The 25,483-nt window shown below is 42.3% G+C and overlaps 1 protein-coding gene across 2 annotated transcripts in view; it reads right to left on the bottom strand.

Moving 5' to 3' along the window:
• The window catches only part of rin2a (Ras and Rab interactor 2a), a 66,992-nt gene that overhangs the window by 40,416 nt on the left and 1,093 nt on the right, over window positions 1–25,483 (bottom strand). For both annotated transcript variants that reach the window (XR_004463219.1, XM_026308592.2), the window contains exons 2-3: window positions 13,709–13,813; window positions 5,134–5,234 (exon numbers count right to left, since the gene is read on the bottom strand). Coding sequence is in view for 1 of the 2 variants with exons in the window: in XM_026308592.2 (XP_026164377.1) it covers window positions 5,134–5,234; window positions 13,709–13,768 (161 nt within the window). In the remaining variant the exon portion in view is untranslated. The remainder of the gene's footprint in view (window positions 1–5,133; window positions 5,235–13,708; window positions 13,814–25,483) is intronic.

The raw sequence follows: 25,483 nt of genomic DNA, 5'->3' as shown, positions 1-25,483 counted from the left end.
CATCTATGCCATGTGCCAACACAGTGGAGGGCAGCTGCCTCAATCCTACTCCCTACTAAATTGACCAAATTGATCATATCGTTGACAGTGCTGTAGCCTCGCTACGTGAAACACTTGATACTGTGGCCCTTCTGAAAAAGAAGTTAGTGAATCAAAGGAGATTAGCCCCATGGTATAATTTACATATTCGTACCTTAAAGCAGGCATCACGAAGGCTGGAAAGGAAGTGGCGTTCCACAAATTTAGAGGAATTTTTTCTAGCCTAGAAAAACATTTATTAACATATAAAAAAACTCTCCGTAAAGCCAGAACTGCATACTATTCATCACTAATAGAGGAAAATAAGAACAATCCCAGGTTTCTTTTCAGCACTTTTTGTCAGCACAGGCTGACAAAAAGTCACAGCTCTGTTGAGCCCAGTGTTCCCTTAGCTCTGAGCAGTGATGACTTTATGAGTTTCTTTACAAATAAAATCACAACAATTAGAGATAAAATTCAGCAGATGCTTCCTATACCTGCAATCAATGAATCTTCTACTACAGTAGCTCTTGAATCATCTGTAAGACCTCAGTTATGTTTAGACTGCTTCTCTCCCATAGATCTCTCTGAATTTACACCAGTAATTGCTTCATCTAAATCATCAACGTGTTTCTTAGACCCCATCCCGACTAGACTGCTTAAAGACACCCTGCCATTAATTAACTCATCTTTATTAGACTTGGTAAATTTATCTCTAGTATCAGGCTATGTACCACAGGCCTTTAAGACTGCAGTAATCAAACCCTTACTCAAAAAGCCTAGTCTTGATCCAGGAGTCTTGGCTAATTATAGACCAATATCCAACCTACCATTTATTTCTAAAATCCTAGAATAAAACTGTTGCTAAGCAGCTTTCAGACCACTTACACAGGAATGAACTATTTGAAGATTTTCAATCAGGATTTAGAGCACATCATAGTACAGAAACAGCACTGTTAAAAATCACCAACGATCTTCTCTTAGCCTCAGATAATGACTTGTTTCTATACTTGTCCTCCTAGACCTTAGTGCTGCATTCGACACTATTGACCACAGCATCTTATTACAGAGACTGGAGCATGTGACTGGTATCAGAGGAACAGAGTTAAAATGGTTCCAATCCTATTTATCGGACAGATTCCAGTTTGTTCATGCCCATGATGAACCTTCCACACGCACAAAAGTTAGTTATGGAGTTCCACAAGGCTCTGTGCTAGGACCGATTCTGTTCATCCTGTACATGCTTCCGTTAGGCTATGTCATAAGGAAGCACTCTATGAATTACCACTGCTATGCAGATAACACTCAGTTGTATCTATCTATTAAACCTGTTAACATAAACCAGTTAACCAGACTTCAAGCGTGTCTAACTGACATGAAGGCCTGGATGACCAGTAACTTCTTACTTTTAAATTCAGAGAAAACAGAAGTTATTGTATTTGGGCCTAAAAACCTCAGAAATAACTTTTCTAAAATTATAGCTACTCTAGATGGCATAGCCCTGGCCTCCAGCACTACTGTGAAAAACCTTGGAGTTATTTTTGATCAGGACATGTCCTTTAACGCACACATAAAACAAATCTCTAGAACTGCCTTCTTTCACCTGCGCAACATTGCCAAAATTAGGAACATCCTGTCTCAAAATGATGCAGAAAAACAATTCCATGCATTTGTTACCTCAAGGCTAGATTACTGTAACTCATTACTATCTGGATGTCCCAGTATCTCCATAAAAAGCCTCCAGTTAATCCAGAATGCTGCAGCCAGAGTCCTGACAGGAACTATAGTTAGGGCTGGCTTCAGGTAACCCTGAACCATCCCTTAGTTATGCTGCTATAGGCCTAGACTGCCCAAGGACCATCGGTGCACTGAGCTCCCCTACCCTAACCCTCCCTTCCCTTACCCTCTCTTCCTCTCCTCCCCCTTCACATGTACAGTGGGTACGACCCCTTTAAATTTTTCACTCTTTGTGTCATTGCAGCCATTTGCCAAAATCAAAAAAGTTCATTTTATTTCTCATTCATGTACACTCAGAACCCCATCTTGACAGAAAAAAAACAGAAATGTAGAAATTTTTGCAAATTTATTAAAAAAGAAAAACTGAAATATCACATGGTCATAAGTATTCAGACCCTATGCTCAGTATTGAGTAGAAGCACCCTTTTGAGCTAGTACAGCCATGAGTCTTCTTGGGAATGATGCAACAAGTTTTTCACACCTGGATTTAGGGATCCTCTGCCATTCTTCCTTGCAGATCCTCTCCAGTTCTGTCAGGTTGGATGGTGAACGTTGGTGGACAGCCATTTTCAGGTCTCTCCAGAGATGCTCAATTGGGTTTAGGTCAGGGCTCTGGCTGGGCCAGTCAAGAACGGTCACAGAGTTGTTCCAAAGCCACTCCTTTGTTATTTTAGCTGTGTGCTTAGGGTCATTGTCCTGTTGAAAGGTGAACCTTCAGCCCAGTCTGAGGTCCTGAGCACTCTGGAAGAGGTTTTCTTCCAGGATATCTCTGTACTTGGCCGCATTCATCTTTCCTTCAATTGCAACCAGTCGTCCTGTCCCTGCAGCTGAAAAACACCCCCACAACATGATGCTCCCACCACCATGTTTCACTGTAGGGATTGTATTGGGCAGGTGATGAGCAGTGCCTGGTTTTCTCCACACATACCGCTTAGAATTAACACCAAAAAGTTCAATCTTGGTCTCATCAGACCAGAGAATCTTATTTCTCATAGTCTGGGAGTCCTTCATGTGTTTTTTGGCAAACTCTATGCACTTTCATGCACTGAGGAGAGGCTTCTGTCGGGCCACTCTGCCATAAAGCGCCTGCAGTGATAGTTGACTTTGTGGAACTTTCTCCCATCTCCCTACTGCATCTCTGGAGCTCAGCCACAGTGATCTTTGGGTTCTTCTTTACCTCTCTCCCCAAGCTCTTCTCCCACGATTGCTCAGTTTGGCTGGACGGCCAGGTCTAGGAAGAGTTCTGGTCGTCCCAAACTTTTTCCATTTGAGGATTATGGAGGCCACTGTGCTCTTAGGAACCTTGAGTGCTGCAGAAATTCTTTTGGAACCTTGGCCAGATCTGTGCCTTGCCACAGTTCTGTCTCTGAGCTCCCTGGGCAGTTCCTTTGACCTCATGATTCTCATTTGCTCTGACATGCACTGTGAGCTGTAAGGTCTTATATAGACAGGTGTGTGCCTTTCCTAATCAAGTCCAATCAGTTTAATTAAACACAGCTGGACTCCAATGAAGGAGCAGAACCATCTCAAGGAGGATTAGAAGAAATGGACAGCATGTGAGTTAAATATGAGTGTTACTGCAAAGGGTCTGAATATTTTTTTGACCATGTGATATTTCATTTTTTTTTGTTTTATAAATTTGCAAGAATTTCTACATTTCTGTTTTTTTCTGTCAAGATGGGGTGCTGAGTGTACATTAATGAGAAATAAAATGAACTTTTTTGATTTTGGCAAATGGCTGCAATGACACAAAGAGTGCAAAATTTAAAGGGGTCTGAATACTTTCCGTACCCACTGTATATTCCACCATTGAATGTCACTAACCTTGTACTCTCTCTCTCCCCTAGTTTGTGCTCTCTCCCTCTCTCTCTCTCTCTCTCTCTCTCTCTCTCTCTCTGTACCTTCTGCAGGTGTCCCCGGTCCTGGAGCTGTATATCGCTGATGTGCAGTTACTGGCCCTACCAACCTGCAGTGTCTTTGTTGTTTATTGTTGCTGTTCTTTTCTCTCTCCTCTATCCACTCACCCCAACCGGTCGAGGCAGATGGCTATTGGCTTTAAATACATGTAGTGACCCACTCACTTCACTCTTTATTGTAGTACAAGTGCACTATGGCAATAAATTACATAAAAGTGGATAATGTTTTTGTTACTGCCTGACAACAAGGAGGTTCTGTATTTGAATCCTGTTTGGATCTGGGACCTTTCTGTGTGGAGTTTATAGGTACTCTGGGTAACGGATACAGTCTGAAGATTACCAGGGTGTGGTTAAGTTAATTGTTGACTCTAAATTGCATGTAGGTGCTAATGTGAGTGTGAGGGATTGTCTCAGCCTTGCAATAGACTGGTCATCTGTCCAGGGTGTATGCTGCCTCTCATCCAATACCAGCTCCAGTACCCCACAACCATGGATGTTCCAAGATAAGCGGTAGATGATGGATGGTTACTTTTCACCACTATAGTACAACTACAACTTTTTTTATTCATCCAGCAAATACTGACTTGACCACACAAAACCACACATGCATATGTCCGCACACTTGCAGACAAGCATGCACAAACTATAAAATGTGTCAGCAGGAATAATGTGATAATATTTCAAATGCTGATACTAAGAGAAGCAAACATTTTTTTAATGATATAGAGCTCATGTGTATTTTAGTGACATTGATAATTCCAAAAAAGATGACTAATAACTAATTGGAATTCATCACAGTGTATCTCACACACCTCTTTCACACTTTCTGATTTCTAGAGAAACTGTATCTTAGAAGAGGAATCAATCACTAGAAACAAGAATTAGAGATTCCAGCTAAATTTGCTAGGCATGATGCAACATCAACTTGGAATTATACAGGTCGAGGCAGATGGCTGAACCAAACTGAACCTGGTTCTGCTGGAGATTTTTTCTGTTAAAAGTTTTTCCTCTCCACTGTCGCCATGTGCTTGCTCATAAGAGATTTGTTGGTTTTCGGTTTGTTTTTTTATTTGTAAAGTGCCTAGGGATGATTGTATTGTGATTAGGTGCTATACAAATAAATTGAATTGAATTGAAATTCATAGCTGATATTACTGTTGTCATTATTATCCCTGATTTGTACAGGCTCAGGTTTTTTCTGCAAGTCCAACATGCTATTTTCCAGGTAACAATACCTGGCAAGCTTATTTATCAGCTGATTCCTAAAACAGCTTTTTGACAACGTGTCTTCTGGTCATTTTGTGCATTGCACAAAATACAAAACAGAAAGGCAGCCAAGAGCACTCTCTGCTGGTAGCAATAGGGACTTGCACACCATTAAATCAAATCAAAAATCAAAAAAATACCTACATTCAGACTCAAAACAAGAAATTTTCTGTGAAACAGACAGAACCCAGCTCACCCAAGAAGTGTATCTGTCTTGTGGTCTCCTTCATCCAGATCAGTCTTTTTCCCCATCTCTTTCTTCAGTGTGCCAATTTCCCAGGCAAATGAGTCGATCAGCTGCAAAGAGACAAGGGAAAAACATAACAGGTCAAAGATCTATGTATCTATCGGGGGAATTTCAGTTTCAAGTGTTGTGCTCTAGAGTGTTTTTCTTGTGATGTAAACAGGTTTTTATTTCTGCAAGCATAAGGCTGCCTCTGTGTGTGTGTGCGTGCGTGCGTGCGTGTGTGTGTGTGTGTATAAGAGAAAGAGATTTTCTTCCCTAAGTCTAACCACTTCCCTGTGCTCAACCAAAGTTACTAAAGAGGAACACTGGAAGGAAACAATTCATAAAAGTCTGTCTGTGAACAAACCTACATGATGTATAAAGTTGTTTGCCCCCCCCCCCAGGACACAGAAATAACTCAGATTTTGTATCCCTTTGGTGTTTTAATCTTGTATCACAATAATGTGGCTTTGTTGAAAAATTATTTGTATTACATTAATGTGAAACCAATTCAAGCAACTGGCCAACAAAATAAATAAATCTTTCTGAATGATCTTTAAACTTGCTGAATGACATTTTAAATTGGCAATTTTGCATAATCATATGGTGGGGTTACAACCAAAAGCAAGTGTCCATTCAGACAATTAATGATTCTCAGTTTTCAGCATCCGACCCCATCAGGCACAATAAAACTCATTAATTCCCTTAAAAGATGCAATGTTTTCTCATAACCTTCTTGTCTCCTAGTTCTTGTTTGTTTTTGTCAACATTAGCGGTTAGCACTGTTGCGTCACAGCAAGAAGTCCTGGGTTTGTAACCCGGCAGGGGCCTTTCGTTGTGGAGTTTGCATGTTCTCCTCGTGCTTGTGTGGGTTTACTCTGAGTACTCTGGTTTCCTCCCACAGTCCAAAAACGTGTATGTCAGGGTGATTGGTGACTGAAATTGCCCATAGGAGTGAGTGTGAGTGTGTGAGGTTGTTTGACCCTAATTAGGAATATGCAGGTATATGGATGGATGAATAAATACATTTATATCAAGCACGCAGCACGTATCTTAATACAAAGAACATAGAAACAGGAGGAAACAGCCAGCACCTCTAAAAGGTCACTAATGAACATAATAATGAACATTTATTTAATTACCACAAAAGCTAAGCAAAAACAAGTGTAACAATGACAAATTGTGGGTTGTAGTGCAAGGCTATGGAGCAAGTGATAATGATATAATTATCACATACAGTATTGTTCAAAATAATAGCAGTACAATCTGACTAACCAGAATAATCCAGGTTTTTAGTATATTTTTAATTGCTACATGGCAAACAAGCAGTAGATTCTCAGAAAACAAACAAGACCCAGCATTCATGATATGTACGCTCTTAAGGCTGTGCAATTGGGCAAAAAAAAAAATATATAGCAGTGTGGAATTCAATCAGTGAGGTCATCAATTTTGTGAAAAAACAGGTGTGAATCAGGTGGCCCCTATTTAAGGATGAAGCCAACACTTGTTGAACATGCATTTGAAAGCCTGAGGAAAATGGGTCGTTCAAGACATTGTTCAGAAGAACAGCGTACTTTGATTAAAAGGTTGATTGGAGAGGGGAAAACCTATAAAGAGGTGCAAAATTATAGGCTGTTCAGCTAAAATGATCTCCAATGCCTTAAAATGGAGGGCAAAACCAGAGAGACGTGGAAGAAAACGGAAGACAACCATCAAAATGGATCGAAGAATAACCAGAATGGCAAAGGCTCAGCCAACGATCAGCTCCAGGATGATCAAAGACAGTCTGGAGTTACATGTAAGTACTGTGACAGTTAGAAGACATCTGTGTGAAGCTAATCTATTTTCAAGAATCCCCTGCAAAGTCCCTCTGTTAAAAAAATGGCATGTGCAGAAGAGGTTACAATTTGCCAAAGAACACATCAACTGGCCTAAAGAGAAATGGAGGAACATTTTGTGGACTGATGAGAGTAAAATTGTTCTTTTTGGGTCCAAGGGCCATAGACAGTTTGTGAGACAACCCCCAAACTCTGAATTCAAGCCACAGTACACAGTGAAGACAGTGAAGCATGGTGGTGCAAGCATCATGATATGGGCATGTTTTTCCTACTATGGTGTTGGGCCTATTTATCGCATACCAGGGATCATGGATCAGTTTGCATATGTCAGAATATTTGAAGAGGTCATGTTGCCTTATGCTGAAGAGGACATGCCCTTGAAATGGTTGTTTCAACAAGACAATGACCCCAAACACAATAGTAAACAAGCAAAGTCTTGGTTCCAAACCAACAAAATTAAAGTTATGGAGTGGCCAGCCCAATCACCAGACCTTAATCCAATCGAGAACTTGTGGGGTGATATCAAAAATGCTGTTTCTGAAGCAAAACCAAGAAATGTAAATGAATTGTGGAATGTTATTAAAGAATCATGGAGTGGAATAACAGCTGAAAGGTGCCACAAGTTGGTTGACTCCATGCCACACAGATGTGAAGCAGTTATAAAAAACTGTGGTCATACAACTAAATATTAGTTTAGTGATTCACAGGATTGCTAAATCCTAGAAACAAAAACGTTTGTACAAAATAGTTTTGAGTTTGTACAGTCAACGGCAGACACTGCTATTTTTTTTAACACACCCCTTTCAACTAATTGCCCAATTGCACAGCCTTAAGAGCGTGCATATCATGAATGCTGGGTCTTGTTTGTTTTCTAAGAATCTACTGCACCTACTGGTAACTTGTTTGCCATGTAGCAATAAAAAATATACTAAAAACCTAGATTATTCTGGTTAGTCACATTGTACTGCTATTATTTTGAACAATACTGTACATTCATATTTACAAATGTCAAACATGTTTTGTCATAGTTGCAAATTCCATTACAATGTTCCAGCAGATGATCTTAATGCTATACTGCTGTCATTTGTCATTGCTGTCCACTGGCTTTGCTGTCAGATTTCTTTTCTAACACAGGTGTGTTAATGCTCTTAAAGTCATGATGAATTAATGCATTTAGTGCACTTCTCTTCTGAAGAGGCTGTGCATCAACCTTTCTAATAACAATTTACAAGAAAACTGTAACTTTTAGTTGGAACAGTTGATACTGACTGAACTTCTATGTCAACTAGCTACTCCATCTGACGGACATTAATGTGCACACACATAAACAGAATGAGCCTTAACTGGGTACTAGGAATAGACATACAAACTCAGGACAACCTGCAATGCTAACCGTCCTTACCTGTGAGACACCCATTTTCTTTTATGGAATGATTTAACAAGAAAGAGCAAGAAGGTTAACAATCCATTGATCTGAGAGTACCATTATGTGATAGCTTCTGTTTCATAGGAATACTTTCTGCAGTTATTCTGTTGGAATTTAGATGGGCCTTGATTATTCTCAGCCTCATTTGTTTCACTTCCCAGTTTTCTGTCTAGTTTGGAAATGGAAATATTGGGTAATCGGTTGTTCAGGCAAAGTAAAAAAACAATTAGCTCAGCTTCTTCAAATGTAATGACTAATTTGGTTTGCCAAAATCATATTCGAGATTTACACACTCACATACTGTCTTCCCATTTTCAACTAGAAATTATACGTAGGATACAAATGATATTAGAGCAACTTTATGTTAGTGTTATAGATATTTTGTTTGTTGCAACAAATAACATTCAGACATTACTATACATCACTGCATCTGTTGCAAGTCTGTCCTGTTTTTTGTTAGTCCTTTCTATTCATCTTTACTTTACTTTTTCCTCCATCCTCCTTCCCTGACCCAGATTAAAGTCCAGAGAAAATTCCGGTGCACAGTGCAAATTGAAGTATTTGTCAAATGGTATTCACATATTAGATACCATATTTTATGTTATAGTGTGGCTTCACACAATTGCGTTGTCTGTGCTATGAGGTGTAGTCAGGCAAGGTGGACCTGTAATTACTGATGCAGGGTGCAGATGAACCATAACAGGCCAGTAACAATTTCATGTAACCAACATATTGATACAATTTTAAATTGTTCCAAAAAATACACACCATTTAATTAAATAGTATAATTTTTGCTCAGTTTTGCTATTGACTGTTAATTTAACCCCACAAAAGTGACTTGTTTGCAATGGTGGTGAGTTTGCATGATATTATATGGTGTTCTTGACATTTTTATTTTAGGTTTTTCCTCACCACCAACTTTAAAGGAAGAAAAATGTTGTTTGTAACCATATATTGTGATGCGATGGGAAGGAGATAGAGCTGTATGGCTCTGTATCCATGTCTAAACAGCTGAGTGACAGCTGAGGAACTTCTGTGAGTGGGCAAAATGGCTTTAGAACAATATCGCACATTTTTGATTATATTCTCCACAAATACAAATCCCTGCATGATCAAGCTCCTTCATACCTTAAAGACCTCATAGTACCATATTATCCCAATGGAGCACTTCGCTCTCAGAGTGCAGGTCTACTTGTGGTCCCCAGAGTTTCCAAAAGTAGAATGGGAGGCAGAGCCTTTAGCTCTCAAGCTCCTCTCCTGTGGAACCAGCTCCCAGTCTGGGTTCAGGAGGCAGACACTCTCTGTACTTTTAAGGCTAGACTTAAAACCTTCCTTTTTGACAAAGCGTATAGATAGGCCGGGCTTCAGGTAACCCTGAACCGTCCCTTAGTTATGCTGCTATAGGCCTAGACTGCCCGAGGACTCTCTACTGGTGCACTGAACTCCCCTACCCTCCCATACCTTACCATTCTCTCCCCTCATTTCCTCCCCCTCACACTTACAGTATCTCACAGAAATGAGTACACCCCTCACATTTTTGTAAATAATTTATTATATCTTTTCATGTGACAACACCGAAGAAATGACACTTTGCTACAACGTAAAGTAGTGAGTGTACAGCTTGTATGACAGTGTAAATTTGCTGTCTCCTCAAAATAACTCAACACACAGCCCATTAATGTCTAAACCACTGGCAACAAAAGTGAGTATACCCGTAACTGAAAATGTCCAAATTGGGCCCAAAGTGTCAATGGTGGTCACACAAAATATTATTTTCCAGCACTGCCGTAACAGTCTTGGGCATAGAGTTCACCAGAGCTTCACAGGTTGCTTCCGTTTGAGGATGCCCCACAGATGCTCAATAGGGTTTAGGTCTGGAGACATGCTTGGCCAGTCCATCACCTTTACCCTCAGCTTCTCTAGCAAGGCAGTGGTCGTCTTGGAGGTGTGTTTGGGGTCATTATCATGTTGGAATACTGAAGGGAATGGATCATGCTCTGCTTCAGTATGTCACAGTACATGTTGGCATTCATGTTTCCCTCAATGAACTGTAGCTCCCCAGTGCCGGCAGCACTCATGCAGCCCCAGACCATGACATTCCCACCACCATGCTTGACTGTAGGCAAGACACACTTGTCTTTGTACTCCTCACCTGGTTGCCGCCACACACACTTGACACCATCTGAACCAAATATGTTTGTCTTGGTCTCATCAGACCACAGGACACGGTTCCAGTAATCCTTGTCCTTAGTCTGCTTATCTTCAGCAAACCGTTTACCGGCTTTCTTGTGCATCATCTTTAGAAGAGGCTTCCTTCTGGGACGACAGCTATGCAGACGAATTTGATGCAGTGTGCGGCGTATGGTCTGAGCACTGGCAGGCTGACCCCCCACCCCTTGAACCTCTGCAGCAATGCTGGCAGAACTCATACATCTATTTCCCAAAGACAACCTCTGGATATGACGCTGAGCACGTGCACTCAACTTCTTTGGTCGACCATGGTGAGGCCTGTTCTGAGTGGACCCTGTCCTGTTAAACCGCTGTGTGTCCTTGGCCACAATGCTGCAGCACAGTTTCTGGGTCTTGGCAATCTTCTTATAGCCTAGGCCATCTTTATGTAGAGCAACAATTCTTTTTTTCAGATCCTCTGAGAGTTCTTTGCCATGACGTGCCATGTTGAACTTCCAGTGACCAGTATGAGAGACTGAGAGCAATAACACCAAATTTAACACACCCGCTCCCCATTCACACCTGAGACCTTGTAACACTAACGAGTCACATGACACCAGGGAGGGAAAATGGCTAATTGGGCCCAATTTGGACATTTTCACTTAGGGGTGTACTCACTTTTGTTGCCAGCGGTTTAGACATTAATGGCTGTGTGTTGAGTTATTTTGAGGGGACAGCAAATTTACACTGTTATACAAGCTGTACACCCACTACTTTACATTGTAGCAAAGTGTCATTTCTTCAGTGTTGTCACATGAAAAGATATGATAAACTATTTACAAAAATGTGAGGAGTGTACTCACTTCTGTGAGATACAGTACTGTATATGCCACCACTGAATGTCACTAACCTTGTGCTCTCTCTCTCCCCTAGTTTGTGCTCTCTCCCTCTCTCGCTGTCCTCTCTCTCTGTACCTTCTGCAGGTGTCCCTGGTCCTGGAGCTGTATTTTGCTGATGTGCAGTTACTGGCCCCACCAACCTGCAGTGTCTATGTGTTGCTTATTGTTGCTGTACTTTTCACTCTTATGTGGTGGTGGTGGGGTTGAAGGATTGGAGCTGGACCCAAGTGCAGACCTGGATACACCAGGCTCAGGTACATCTGAGAACGCTTCTCAGCAATTCGGACACAGTACAAACTGTCTTTAGACACTCTGCCACTCAGCATAGAAATAGAACACACGAACACAGGCGATCCTTCGCAAAACATAGTTACAAACATTAATCCTCCAACCAAGAACCAAAGACACTGGGAGGGACATATACACAATAACACAAGGCTAATTGATCAAAGGTGAGTTCTATCAGATTAAAGAAACATAAAGCTACCCAAAGTTAAATCAGGCGAGACCAGAAACAAACACCAAAATAAGAGCCCATCACCGGAAGCAGAAATCCCAAACCATAACAGGACAGAATCTGGAGAGGTGGTGGCGTCGGCGGCACTGGCTGGCACACCGGGATGTAGCTCAGGTCCAGGAGAGGTGGTGGCATTGGCAGGCTCGGCCGACCCACCGGGATGAAGCTCGGGGTCCAGAGCTTCAGTGGCATCAACAGGACTGGCTGACCCACTGGGACAAAGCTCAGGGCTACGAGCATAGGTAAGGATAGCACCTGCCTTCATCAGCACACTGAGGCTCAGGAAGCAGGGGCGGAACCTCAGTGGGGACACCTTCGTCGGCACACTGAGGCTTAGACTAGACTGGGAACTCTTACTGGCTAGCCGGGAACTCTGGCGACAGGCTGGCCTGCAACTCTGGTGACAGCGGATTAAACATTAATGGCTGTGTGTTGAGTTATTTTGAGGGGACAGCGAATTTACACTGTTATACAAGCTGTACACTCACTACTTTACATTGTAGCAAAGTGTCATTTCTTCGGTGTTGTCACATGAAAAGATATAATAAACTATTTACAAAAATGTGAGGGGTGTACTCACTTCTGTGAGATACTGTATATGCCACCGCTGAATGTCACTAACTTTGTGCTTTTGTGTGTGCTCTTGCAGGCTAGTCGGGAACTCTGGCAGGCCAGCCGGAAACACTGGCAGGCTAGCTGGGAAATCTGGTGGGCCAGCGGGGACAGGGACTGGGGAGCCAGCAGCCGGGGGCTGGAGCTGGGCTAGGCACCTCTGCGTAGCTTCATAAGTCGGGAATCCACACGGTCAGGCACGTCTTCAAAAAGATGCGAGAGGCAGAGATGAGGGAGACTAGGGAGTCTGCCCTCACCTTGGAGACGTAGTGAGGGGGCTGCTGAACGATCTCCTCCAGCCGGTAATACGACTCGAGTTCCTCCTCGTAGTCGTCGGAGGCTCGGAACAGGACTTGGAAGACGCGGGGGAGTTGGTGTTGTTACCCAGTCTTCAATTCAATTTAGTTTTATTTGTATATCACAATTCAGTCATCTGAAGGCACTTTACAAAAAGTAAAAAACCCATCAAATCCCTTATGAGCAGCACCTGGTGATAGTGGAGAGAAAAAACTCCCTTTAACAGAAGAAGAAACCTCCAGCTGAACCAGGCTCAGTATGGGTGGCCAGCAACAAACTGAGCAACAGAAACAATAAACAACAAATAGACACTGCAGGTTGGTGGGGCCAGTAACTGCACATCAGCGATATACAGCTCCAGGACCAGGGACACCTGCAGAAGGTACAGAGAGAGAAAAGAGAGAGAGGGAGAGAGCACAAACTAGGGGAGAGAGAGAGCACAAAGTTAGTGACATTCAATGATGGAATATACATATGGGGGGTTGGGTAGGGGAGCTCAGTGCACTGATGGAGAGTCCTCAGGCAGTCTAGGCCTATAGCAGCATAACTAAGGGATGGTTCAGGGTTACCTGAAGCCAGCCCTAACTATAAGCTGTCAAAAAGGACAGTTTTAAGTCTAGCCTTAAAAGTACAGAGAGTGTCTGCCTCCTGAACCCAGACTGGGAGCTGGTTCCACAGGAGAGGAGCTTGATATATGTAAATGACTGGTTATTGCATACTGTCAGTTATGTATGGAAAAACGATGTCCAATAGACAGTGTTTCAAATGACAGTGGAATGTACAGTACCTTGAAGAAATTGCCCTTTCTCTCCTGCTTGAAGGGTTCACTGACAGAATTGAAAGACATACTGTCGGTAGGTTCAGCTCTATCTGTCTCTGTCTGCTGAAGTGTCTGGGGAGGAAGAATTATATTAGAGCTATACATAAAAAGAAAGACAAAACATGGCAGCTTACTTATGTCAGGTTACGATCAGTGGGCTTTCCTGCACATGTAATCACATTTCACAGTGTTGTCAGTGCAACTGACCTCACACTGAGGATACCTCTACATTTACAGTTAGGCAAGAACCTCAACCAAGAAATTGATAGAAAAAAAAACAAAAGAAAAACATGAAGGCTAATAACAGCAGAAGCTGTCTTTGTAGTAATATTTGGCTTTATTTGATCAAGCCTTTAGAGAACAAATGTCGAAAGCATCAGAATTTCCATTTCAAACATAGCTACGTAAACTGGAATTTCTATACCTTTGCCTCCTTTTCACTTTATCATTGTCTTTTATAACATTCATTTCCTTAACTGGTGGGGTCTTTACTTCTCTCTTTCCTCTCCTATGGCGTCCCCTTCCATCTTTGCTGTCTGTGTAGAGCAGAGATGGGACAGGTGAGCTACTCACTTTTATACAAAATGGAGGAGAGATTTTTTATTTTTAATGAACCACTGACACTGAACACACACTGCGCCTATGTACATGGCATGTTGTCATAACTACTCAGCTGTCCTGGCGCCGCAGAGGAGATTATAGTTTACTTGAGTTATCCACAATGTATATATACAACAGAACCTGTCTGCAATGGAGAAGTACAAGGTATAGATGGAGTTCTGAAAGCAGTTTCATTCAAAACAACTGTCAAAGCTTACTTATTTTGATTCACTCAAAACAACAACTGTCAAAGCTTACTTATTTTGATTCACTCAAAACAACAAGTGTCAAAGCTTACTTATTTTGATTCATGCAAAACAAAATTGTTACTTATTTTGCATAGAAGCAGAACCCCTGTACACAAACACAGGCATGCTTGTCTCAGATGCTCTGGTGGATTTTGTTACAGCAGCTGATATGAGCCAGCTGTGTCGAGACATGCAACACATCCCAGCCCACCCCTCTTTTAAAAAGACACATGTAAGAGGAAAACACAATCAGCATCCACCCTACTGAAACACGATCCCACAGACATTTAAAAAACAATGCTTAGACAGCAGGTTGTGAAAGCACAAGACTCGTGGCTATTATTGGATGCTATATGCCTCATTAATGACACTGGACAAAAAGGCTGCTGGACAAAAAAAAACTGGTCAGTTAGGTGCTGAATTGCTTTTGAGCCCAGAACCAGCTAGGTTCTATCAGATTATACATATTCTAAACGTGTGGGCTAGAATCCACTTTGTGTTAGATCCATTTGTGGTGGCGGGGCGTAGTTTTGGCAAGGCTGCAGGGAGGGGGAGCAGTTGAGCAGTGGCCTGAGGAACGGCAGCTGAAATTGGGCCCAGCTGTAAAATGTGAAGGGTGATGAGATGTCTCCGGATATATATAGGAAGGACGTGTGACGGAGTGAGGGCAGCACGACAACGAACAGACACAACCAGAGACATCGACGGCGAGAGGTCAAGCAAGGTCTGCTGCAGAGCAGATGGACACAAAGAAAGAAATAAACAACTTAAACACTAGTAGTTTATTGATATGGTGCTTCAGACCAGAGAGAACCTGTGGATTGTGACGGGAAATGTTATACTGGTGTTGTCGGCAGGACCCGGCTGTGATGTCGACACCATCGACAAGCGATAATCCGGGAATTGGCAGCTCGACCAGAGAATCAAGACCCCTCTTCCCGAGGATCACTCCCTGCCCTGTCGGTCACCTTGCAGAGGATGAACCCAGAAGACGACCCACCGAACTTCCTGAAGAACTTCCAAGCCACAGCCTGTCAGTGGCCGGCATCTGAGTGGGGGATGCGACTGCTGCCACTACTGAGGATTTTACAGCAGTCCACCCTGTCATATCCCGGAAACTAGGTTTCCGGTTCTGGGATTTTATTTTGAAGGGACAAGGGGAAATGTTTGGGCATTCTCTTCTGAACTTGTTTTGATTTCTGATTTGTGTCACATGTGGACCTTTGCTTAAATAGCAGGATCATGTGGACACAAGCCGCCGGATTGTTTGTTACCACATTTGTTACCACTGAGGATTCACGTTTCGGCTGTATGTGCTCTGATGTTTGACGTCTGGATTGATCGGAGGAATCTCCAGCTTACGGCAAGTGACTTTTTTCTTTTTCGGCTTCTGCTGTGTACACTTCTTGAGGAAGTTGGTTAGCGGCCTGCACAACTGGAGTTCGGAGGAATCGCCAGTGTGTCCAGCGCCTTTCTGTTTTTTTTTTTTGTCAAGAGGATATGGCTCGGAGGAGCTAGCTTATGTACCTTGTATTGTTGAGCCCACGAAGAGGATTAGACTCGACGAGGGGGACGCGTTTCTCTAGTGGATTGTTTATCTGACTGTTCATTGACACTCAGAAGGCACCTACGGGGATCTCCGCTCCGGTGGAGGCTCAGGTGCGACAACTTACGTTGTTACTGTATGTTCCTTTATTAACCTAGTCTCTTGTTTGTTTTCTGTTTTCCGAACCTTGAGACTGCCCCGGCCTCGGACTGACCACAGAGGGAACAGTACACCGTCAGATATTGCTCTGCGGACCCAAGACGGACAACTCACTTTCATCTCCGAGGACCAGCCCGACTGTACCGGTCCTGGCCGTCGGAGAAACCACAACCTCCCGACTCTTCTAGGATTTACATCCATCACCATTGGTCTTCAACCAATCCCACGCTTCATTCATTGTACTTCCAAATAAACTTTGGTATACTCTACTTCAGTGTCTGGGTACTTGTTGTTAGACGGGTCGTGATCCATACTAATTTATACACAAATCATGACTCACCCGGTGAGAGCCACGAGGGAGGGACAACAGGAAAAGGGGCCCCTACCCATCCCACTACCACAGAGGCGCCCACCAGGGACAGTACCACCACCACCAGTGACAGCTGCTGGCCCTGCGGACATTGACCCCACTACACCACTCTCTCCTCCATCTCAGGCCCAGGCCTCGGCCATTTCTCCCCCACAGACAGCTCCTCAAATGCTGCAGCAGGAGTGTTGGCGGTGCGGGCGACCCAGCCACCTGAGGAAGTACTGTCCACTAATGGAGATCGGACAGGTGGTACAGGTGGTTGGCATGGCCACCTCCTCCCTCGATCTGGCAGTGATGTACAGCATACCTGTAAGGATTCAAGGGGGTATATACCAGGCGATGGTAGATTCAGGCTGCTCACAGATCCTGATCTGCCAGAACATGGTTCGACCTGAGGCACTGGTGGAGGCGCAGTGGGTTAAGATAAGGTGTGTGCATGGGGATAAACATAAATACCCTGTAGTTTCAGTGGAAATTAGGTACAGATGAAAAAAACAGAATTAAGGCAGCGGTTAGCACTGGCCTTATGCACCCCGCTAAAGCAGCACTCAAATACCCACATTTTTCCATTATTAGAGATAGGTAGATAAGATATCTATAGAGTCATGACACCCAGTTAAATATAGAGAATACCCAGTTGGTGGTGCCAAAGAACCGCTTCCGCTGATGGGGCTGCCGTTCGAGCGTGTCGGAATGGATATAATCGGCCCATTTCAGCGGAGCGCACGGGGGTATCGCTTTGTGTTGGTTCTGGTGGACTACACTACGCAACACCCCGAGGCAGTGTTGCTGCACAGCATTTTGGCAAAAAGTGTTGCGCAGGCACTGTTTCAGTTCATCTTCCAAGTCAGGTTCCAAGGAGGATTATCCAAGCGCCAGAAAAAACGAAGTGCAGTACGTCTTGAACCGGGACAGTAATCACGGGAGAATTTGCTCCAGGCACAAGAACGCCTGTACAACAGAGGGGTGCGGCTACGACAATTTGCACCGGGAGACAAGGTGCTTGTATTGCTCCTTTCATCCAGCTCTAAATTACTCACCAAGTGGCAAGGACCCTTTGAGGTCACATGAGTGGAGAGTTCGTTTCAAATGGTGAAACAAACTCTCCGTGGGAAACTGCTGCTTTATGGTCCTAACTTCTCTCTCCCATTTACCCTGCAGACTGACACATTGGACAGAGGGCTGGGGTCCGTTTTGTCCCAGCAGGTACGAGGGATTGACCACATGGTGCAGTACCTCAGCCGGAAATTGTCGGACCAAGAGACGAGTTACATCACCATAGAGAAGGAGTACCTCGCCATCTGGTGGGCAGTCGATGCCCCCAGATATTACCTGCTAGGACACCCTTTCATCCTCTGTTCGGATGGCCCTACAGCCTTTTAAGTTCACAGTGGTCCATAGGCCGGGGGGCACACATTGTGGTGGCCGACTTCCTCTCCTGCTTGGGGGGTGAGTGGGTGGGGCCTAATTCAGGCGGTGGGGGCGTGGCTTTGGCAAGGCTGCAGGGATGGGGAGCGCTGGAACAGCGGCCCAAGGAATGGCAGGTGAAATTGGGCCCAGCTGGAAAACATGAAGGGTGATGAGATGTCTCTGGATATATATAGGAGGATGTGTGAGGGGGAGAGAGGGCGGCACGACAACAAACGGACACAAGCAGAGACACGATGGCGAGAGGCCGAACAAATTCTGCTGCAGAGCAGACAGACACAAAGAAAGAAATAAACAAACGCTAACAGTGTGTTGGTGTGGTGCTTCATGACCAGGGAAAACCTGGGGATTGTGACAGGAGTGTGTTACATTGTTTAAGGGATCAATATGCTTTAGCTGAAGTGACTTAAACTATTTTTTGTCAGTAACAGACAAAAAGAGTAGATATCTTTATCAAAAAAATCATCAATACTGGCACTGTAATAGACAATGTTACTTAAGCTGATCAGTTCAACATACAAACATAGGCAGAATGGTGACCTCTAGCTGTTGGTCTAAGAAAAAAATAAAACCTGTCTGGAAAAAGACTTAGATTTCCCTTTTTTTTTTTAAAGGCATGTGTGTCCATACAAAATTGAGAAACACAGAGAACAGGTTTATTTCCTGGAAAGAATCAGAAGCTGCAAAGTGACAGAAGGCATGTGACTTTGTTTTTATCTTCAGTCTCTCTTGGTCCCGCTTCCCTCCTCACATATAGTGGGCCACTGTTGGGTCAACCCTTCTTGTCAAAACAGCAGTGGGTTGAGATTCTGGCAGTGGGGTGAGCTTTTGGGTTTGTTTTAGTTGGAACTAGATGTGTGAGTGCTTTCCTGTGTGTGACTGTGAGCTTGTGTGTGATTCACAGTCCAAGTCTGGTAAACAGGAAGGTCCCTGTGGTTGTCAATCAAGAAAAAATAAACACTGGGCTGCCATTTGTCCAGAGATAAACTAAATAGCCTTTGACTCACATAGACAGCGTACTTCATACTATGTGACCTACAGACGTGAGTGGCACATTTTCTAATTCACCCAGAACTACAAAGAACTTATTACCCACACAGTCATATATATATATAGTGGTATATAGCTATGCAGTAGATTTACTGATTAAAACTTTGGCCTATATGTGCCAAGCAGATAATGCATAACGAGGCAGCTATTACTGTAGTTATATGTGTAGAATTTAACACAGTGGAACAGTTGTTTGATACAGTCAAATCATCGATGTAAGTGTAAAACAATGATCACTGGGAATACATACTGCAGCAGAACTGCTGTGTAACTCACTGGCCTTACACTTCACACAATCATGCATACTGCAGACAGACATTATTCTCAAAGGTAAAGTTTCTGCTGGATTTTCTGACAAGAGAACAGAAAACAGTTAGTCTGGCTTTTGATGATGTGCAGCTGAAGACTTTAGCCCATCTGTTAACACTGGACTCAGTTTTATGAATGGAGTGTTTTATATGAAAGCCTTTACTCTAAGGACATTCAGTGTGACTTGCACTTTTTATACTTCTATCACTTTCTTTGATATCCAACGCAAATAAATTCAAACTGACCACAAAGATGCTCCTAATGACGCCAAAACTAGCCTGAGAATAATCCCATTTTTTAGGTTGTTTTCAATAACTAAGTAATCCAGTAATAAGTATTTGGACATCCAGAGGTATTCTGCAAACAGGAACTGATTATACTCATATAGAAGTCCACAGCTAAATAAACACTGTACTTCCTGTTTACAACCCCTACTTCATGGAAAGTGTAGCTTCAAAATGTATGTGGTTATCTCCTTAATAAAAGTAAGATAAAAAATTATATAATGTATTTAAATAGTAGTGATGAAATGCATAAATACAAACTTCAGGCAAAACACAATTCTGGGTGGGAGAAAGAGGTTGCAGTACACTTGACTGAGCAGAAGTGGTGATGATAATAATAGTAATAATGATTTTATTTGTATAGGACATTTCTTATCCCAGTTACAAAATGCTTTAGCAATAAATGAAAGATCTACAGTTTGGATACTGTGGAAATGGAAAATGAATCTCACACTTCTGTGTTTCATTTTGTCATCTACACGGCCACAAATTACCAATTTGCAATATCTACAGTTGATCCTGAATTTTCAAATACAAAAACGTGTTTTCATATTCTTGGAACTTTTGTGACTGTGTGTTGAGAAACACTACCTAGGCGATAGCTGAGGTTGCGTAGTAAGGGGATCTGTGGTGACTCATATCCTCTATCCTACAGGCCAAACCCCTTTACAACTCATGCTCATAGTAGAAACTATGCATGTGTCACAAGGTTGGCTTAGCTGATTCTGGATAGAGCCTTAGGTTAAGGGTATTTAAAACCAAAACACTAAACTCTTAAGGCCCAAAGCCATTTTACTATTAAATGCAGATCTTTCTAGTAATCTTTAGAAACATGTTTTTGAGGGAAAAAACAATTTTAAACTATTTGGTTGTATTTTATTGGTTAAATAACATGTGTCAACAATGAATAACAGGATTATTTGATAATTTTGAGTATAATAACATAAGTATAATAATTTTTTAGCTGTGATATTTTACCTGGTCATCATTTCGCAAAGCTGTCTTATTTCACACTCTCTTACAGCAGATTATCAAAATTAAAGTGCTTGGATTGGGATCAGTGGCGAGAAAAGCATCCCTAATTTATACCCATTCTCCGTTGAGAATGATGATGCATACTTTCTGACAGGTTTTTCATGAAGGCAAGCATAGTGTGCATGCAGTTGAGTGTACAAACATGCCAGAAGCTGTTGAGGGAAGAATTAAAACAGCTGAAAAAGGTAAGAAGTAATGGGATTTCAGATGCTGGTAGACAAAGTGACAAACACTTTATCTAAAGTGTAATATAAGCCCTTATAATAAATAAAGGTGTTTAATAATATGACCCATTACAATTATCTGCAAAACAATTACCTGTATAAACTGATTAGGTAGGTCGTCCCTGTATTTTTAAGAAATACTTTCTTTTATTGGTCAGTTTCCCTATTGGATCATAAAAGTTGTTAGCTCTTGAATCTTGAATCATGTCTTCCAGCTGAGTGCTGCTTGAAGGCACTGCTACGTTTCCAAGCCTGCATGTAGAGACAGGCAAATAGGTTAAAACGTGGAAGCTACTGAAGCTCTGATTTCTCACACATTATCTGAACCACAAGCCAGAGATGCTCACAAGTTATTTTTTGGAAGTCAAAGTAAAGTCTCAAGTCTCTGATCACAAGTTCAAGTCAAGTCTCAAGTCTCAAGTCTCTGGCCACAGGTTCAAGTCAAATCTCATGGTTGCAATGAACAATTCTTGTTGCATATTGTGCAGACTACAAAGCTCTACAAAGCTATTAACAAGCTAACATCAGATAGCCAATGTTGAGGTAAACCAAGTGACGACTGACTGACCCCTCCAGGTGCATTGTGAGGTGCCTGATAAAATTAGATATGGTTGATCCAGCTTCTTTTTTTTATACTGCACACCTTGCATGTTGTTGTTCATTTGTTTACGTTTTGTATGAAGTCATAATACCCAAATTTGGTAAAACTTGCTGGGGCATTTGCCATGTTCACAACACTAATTCAATTTACTACAGTTTACAGTCACCAGTGGCAAGGCATGCCACGAATGGATTGTGCTCACTACCAATAGAGTAGCAGTATGTCCCTGCTGCATCTATGTTTCTGCATCTATGTTAAATAAATATATATTGTTCACAAGTCCCAAACATGAAGTCTGAATCGAGTTTCAAGTCTTTTGAGGATGAGTCTCAAGTCAAGTCTCAAGTTACTGTGTGTGCAACTTATTAGACCCCATGATAACACAGGTTTCACAAACCCTTTAAATTTAATGGAAAGTTCCTTATATGGGTTTATGCATGGTCTTACCTAATAAGTGACATCTACTGAACATCCCGGTGCAATCATGTAACAGTATGTAAATATGTGTACCCATGACAAAATTTTAAAATTGTTGTGTCTGTGAGACCTGTATTGCATTGGGTTCTTGTGGCCTAAGTGTGACTCAAGTCTAAGTCGCAGACTCAAGTCCCCATCTCTGCCATAAGCAGTTAGGTCATCCTATCCAAGCTGCCAATCTACCCTACATATCTGCAACATGCTAGGTTTGAGAGATCTGATTGTGTTAGGCCCCGAGTCCTAGTTTCCTGTTTGCATTTTATTTTGGTCAGTTTCCTGGGTTCCTTTCCTGTTAGTTCGAGGTAGCTTTGTGTTTCGTTTGGTCATCAGTTAGATTGTGTTCACCTGTGTTTAATTGGTTCTTCAGTTCTGTCTATATATGCTCCTGGTTTTCCTTTGTTCCCGGCCGGAACATTAGTTAGTAATGCTACTGATGCCTATGTTAGTCACATTTGTTCGTGTTTCGCGAGTTTTCTGTTTCCCTGTCTGCCTGTCTGCCTGCCTGCCTGCCGAGTGGCGGAAGGTACCTTTTGTGTTTGCCTGAGCCCTGGACGATCCAGGGAGAAATAAAGCCTGCCTGTTTGTCCTGCATTTGGGTCCTCACCACTCCTTTTTGCACCGCCGACACCCGGGGGCATAACAGATTGGTCTTTCCAAAAGTGTATATGACACACCTTTAGTTGCAACTACTTCACAACTACAATTGGGAGAGTACTCAGAACTGAGGGGGATGGATATTCCTTTGTTTTATTTTTGATCCAGTCTGTTAAAATAAAAACTTGAGAAAGACAAGTGCTCAGTTGAAGCCTCATCCCAGTATTTAAACTCTGTCACTTCTGTCAGTGCAATAACAAATTCTGGTAATGGTAAAATTTTAGTGCACAGTGCAATCAAAACATAAATCAAAGTGATTTATTTCACTGATATTAATTAAAAGACTTAATATTACAGGCTATATTGCAAAGCAGCACACTAAGCTTGTAAACAGCAGCTCTGAAAAATGTCCTTGACAATAAACCTTCTAACCTGTCAGGATCCAACACTTCTCTCCAGTCTGAATTGCATATAATGGCAGCCATTTAACTTCATTCACAAAAATGGCTATGTTAATCTACCAAAAGTGTGTCAAACACATACCATGTAGCTTTACACCAACTGGGTGCTTCTCTGTTTTTAAGGCCAGAGTTGTGTTCTCTTGGCCTGGCCAACCATACTAACTCTTTTTCGCTACAAAGAATTAGTCTGGAATCTCTTCGGTTGAGACTGAATTCCTGGGTGCGGGCCAATGGATACAGAATAAACCAATTAGAGAAATGAAGGGTATAACGCAAGCAAAGTGACAGTGAGACTAGTATCAACAAATAAACCTAGCTTTAATCCAACATGGTGTCCGTTAGAGTAGATGCTAGCGGACACCGTGCTAACATCAGTTCTGTGCATATTTTTGAATGGAGTAAATAGCAAAAGCTAGTTGTAGAAAGATTTGTGGACTTGGCACTGGCATTGAGAAATGTTATGAATTAGTCAGTACATATGTGCAAGGTCTTTTTAAATATGGGTGATGCCCCATTTGAAGCCGGAGGAAGAGACTCCCTAAGGCTGGATGTGTAAAGTGTAATGGTTAAATGGTTTTTTGCGACATGCCATGCCTTCTGTTAAAAGGGCCAGTAATGTACATATGATGTTCAGCCTACACTGGAACAAAAGCAGAGAACCACCGATTTACAGTGAATTATAATGGGGAACTATGAAGTTACATTTCACTTTCACATCTCTCCTAGGAACCTCCTCCTTCTCATTATTTGTACTGTATCTCTTGTTCTCTTTAGAATCTGTTTACATGACTGGTAAATGACAGTATCATTAAATAATGTTTCCCCCTATAATAGAAATGCCTGGCAACAAAAATGGACACTGTCCTACTCACATTTAAACCTGGCCAGGTAAAGGACCAGTGATGTAGGATGTCTGATTTAGACAGAGGCCGTACACATAAGTTTGACCTACTTCACTGTGCTGGTCTGAAAACGACATCAGAAACATAGAATGTCTACTACAGTTAATACAGTAAACTGTATTCACTCTGTCATACTGAAACCGAGCCACTTTTGGCCCCAGTTTAAATGCAATAGTAAGCAGGGCTGCACACTTGAGTCAGATAACTGGAATTCATCCAAGTCTTCTTCAGTAAGAAAAGTGCAGTAGGGTCAACGGAAAACAGGGTTTATGGGAAATGTGTTTTTAAATAAACAAGCACTAACAATACCAGTTTAACACAAAACTACAATTGCATTTCAATTTGGCCATAGAAAAATCAAATTTTAATGAAAGCAAAGTGAGCTTGACATGCAAAAAGAGGTAGTCAAATCACAAACAAGGATACCAGACCAACATATTTTAATTCTTGACACTGCGATTCAGGCTTGAGACAGACAACAGCACTAGCCTGCTTTGGCCCTGACAATAAACACTAAGCACATTAGCCATCCATCCATCCATCCATCCATCTTCTATACCCGCTTTTCCTGGCTCAGGGTCACGGGGATCTGCTGGAGCCTATCCCAGCTCTCTCTCGGGTGGAAGGCAGGGGTACACCCTGGACAGGTCACCAGTCTGTCGCAGGGCCACATATAGACACACAAAGACAGACAACCACACACACTCACACTCACTCCTACGGGCAATTTTAGAGTCACCAATCAACCTAACATGCATGTTTTTGGACTGTGGGAGGAAACCGGAGTACCCGGAGTAAACCCACGCAAGCACAGGGAGAACATGCAAACTCCACACAGAAAGGCCGGGATGCGAACCCACGACCTTCTTGCTGTGAGGCAACAGTGCACATTAGCCAATTTCTGAAAATATTGAAACGCAGACTTTTGACCAGTACCAAGAAAAACTTTGGATATTTTTAATGCTACTTCCCTAGCACCACCCATAAATTGTCTGAGGGGATGATTTGATGTGAATGGATGGTAATAACAGGTAAGGTTTTAGTACCCCACAAATCCCTTGTAGCTACTTTAAAACAGGAGCCTAATTACCATGCAAACATAGATGACTAAGAGGGGAAACATGCAGGGGCCAAAAGTAACCTGAGTCTTAGATGGATTTCAGTGAAATATAATACTAGTGGGCTGGCATATCAACATATGGTCCTGGGTATGAGAATTTTGAGGATAAGATTAAAATGTTCTGGAAGATATTTATTTATTAAGAGGATAAACCCCTTGAGATGAGTTATATCGTTTTCCAGGGGGTCCGCAATTTAGTTGTTGTTGTCGAAGCTTATTTTATTGGTTATTGTAGCTATTTCCACCATTCCCAACAATGATGTTTACTGTTTATTTTCAAGTATCTGGTGCAGTACATCCAGGTAAATAGTGCTTTATAAAATGGCATTAATAA

The sequence above is a fragment of the Mastacembelus armatus genome, chromosome 15, assembly GCF_900324485.2.
Source record: "Mastacembelus armatus chromosome 15, fMasArm1.2, whole genome shotgun sequence".
NCBI classification, from domain to species: Eukaryota; Metazoa; Chordata; class Actinopteri; order Synbranchiformes; family Mastacembelidae; genus Mastacembelus; species Mastacembelus armatus.
This window is presented reverse-complemented; position numbering and strand designations above follow the sequence as displayed.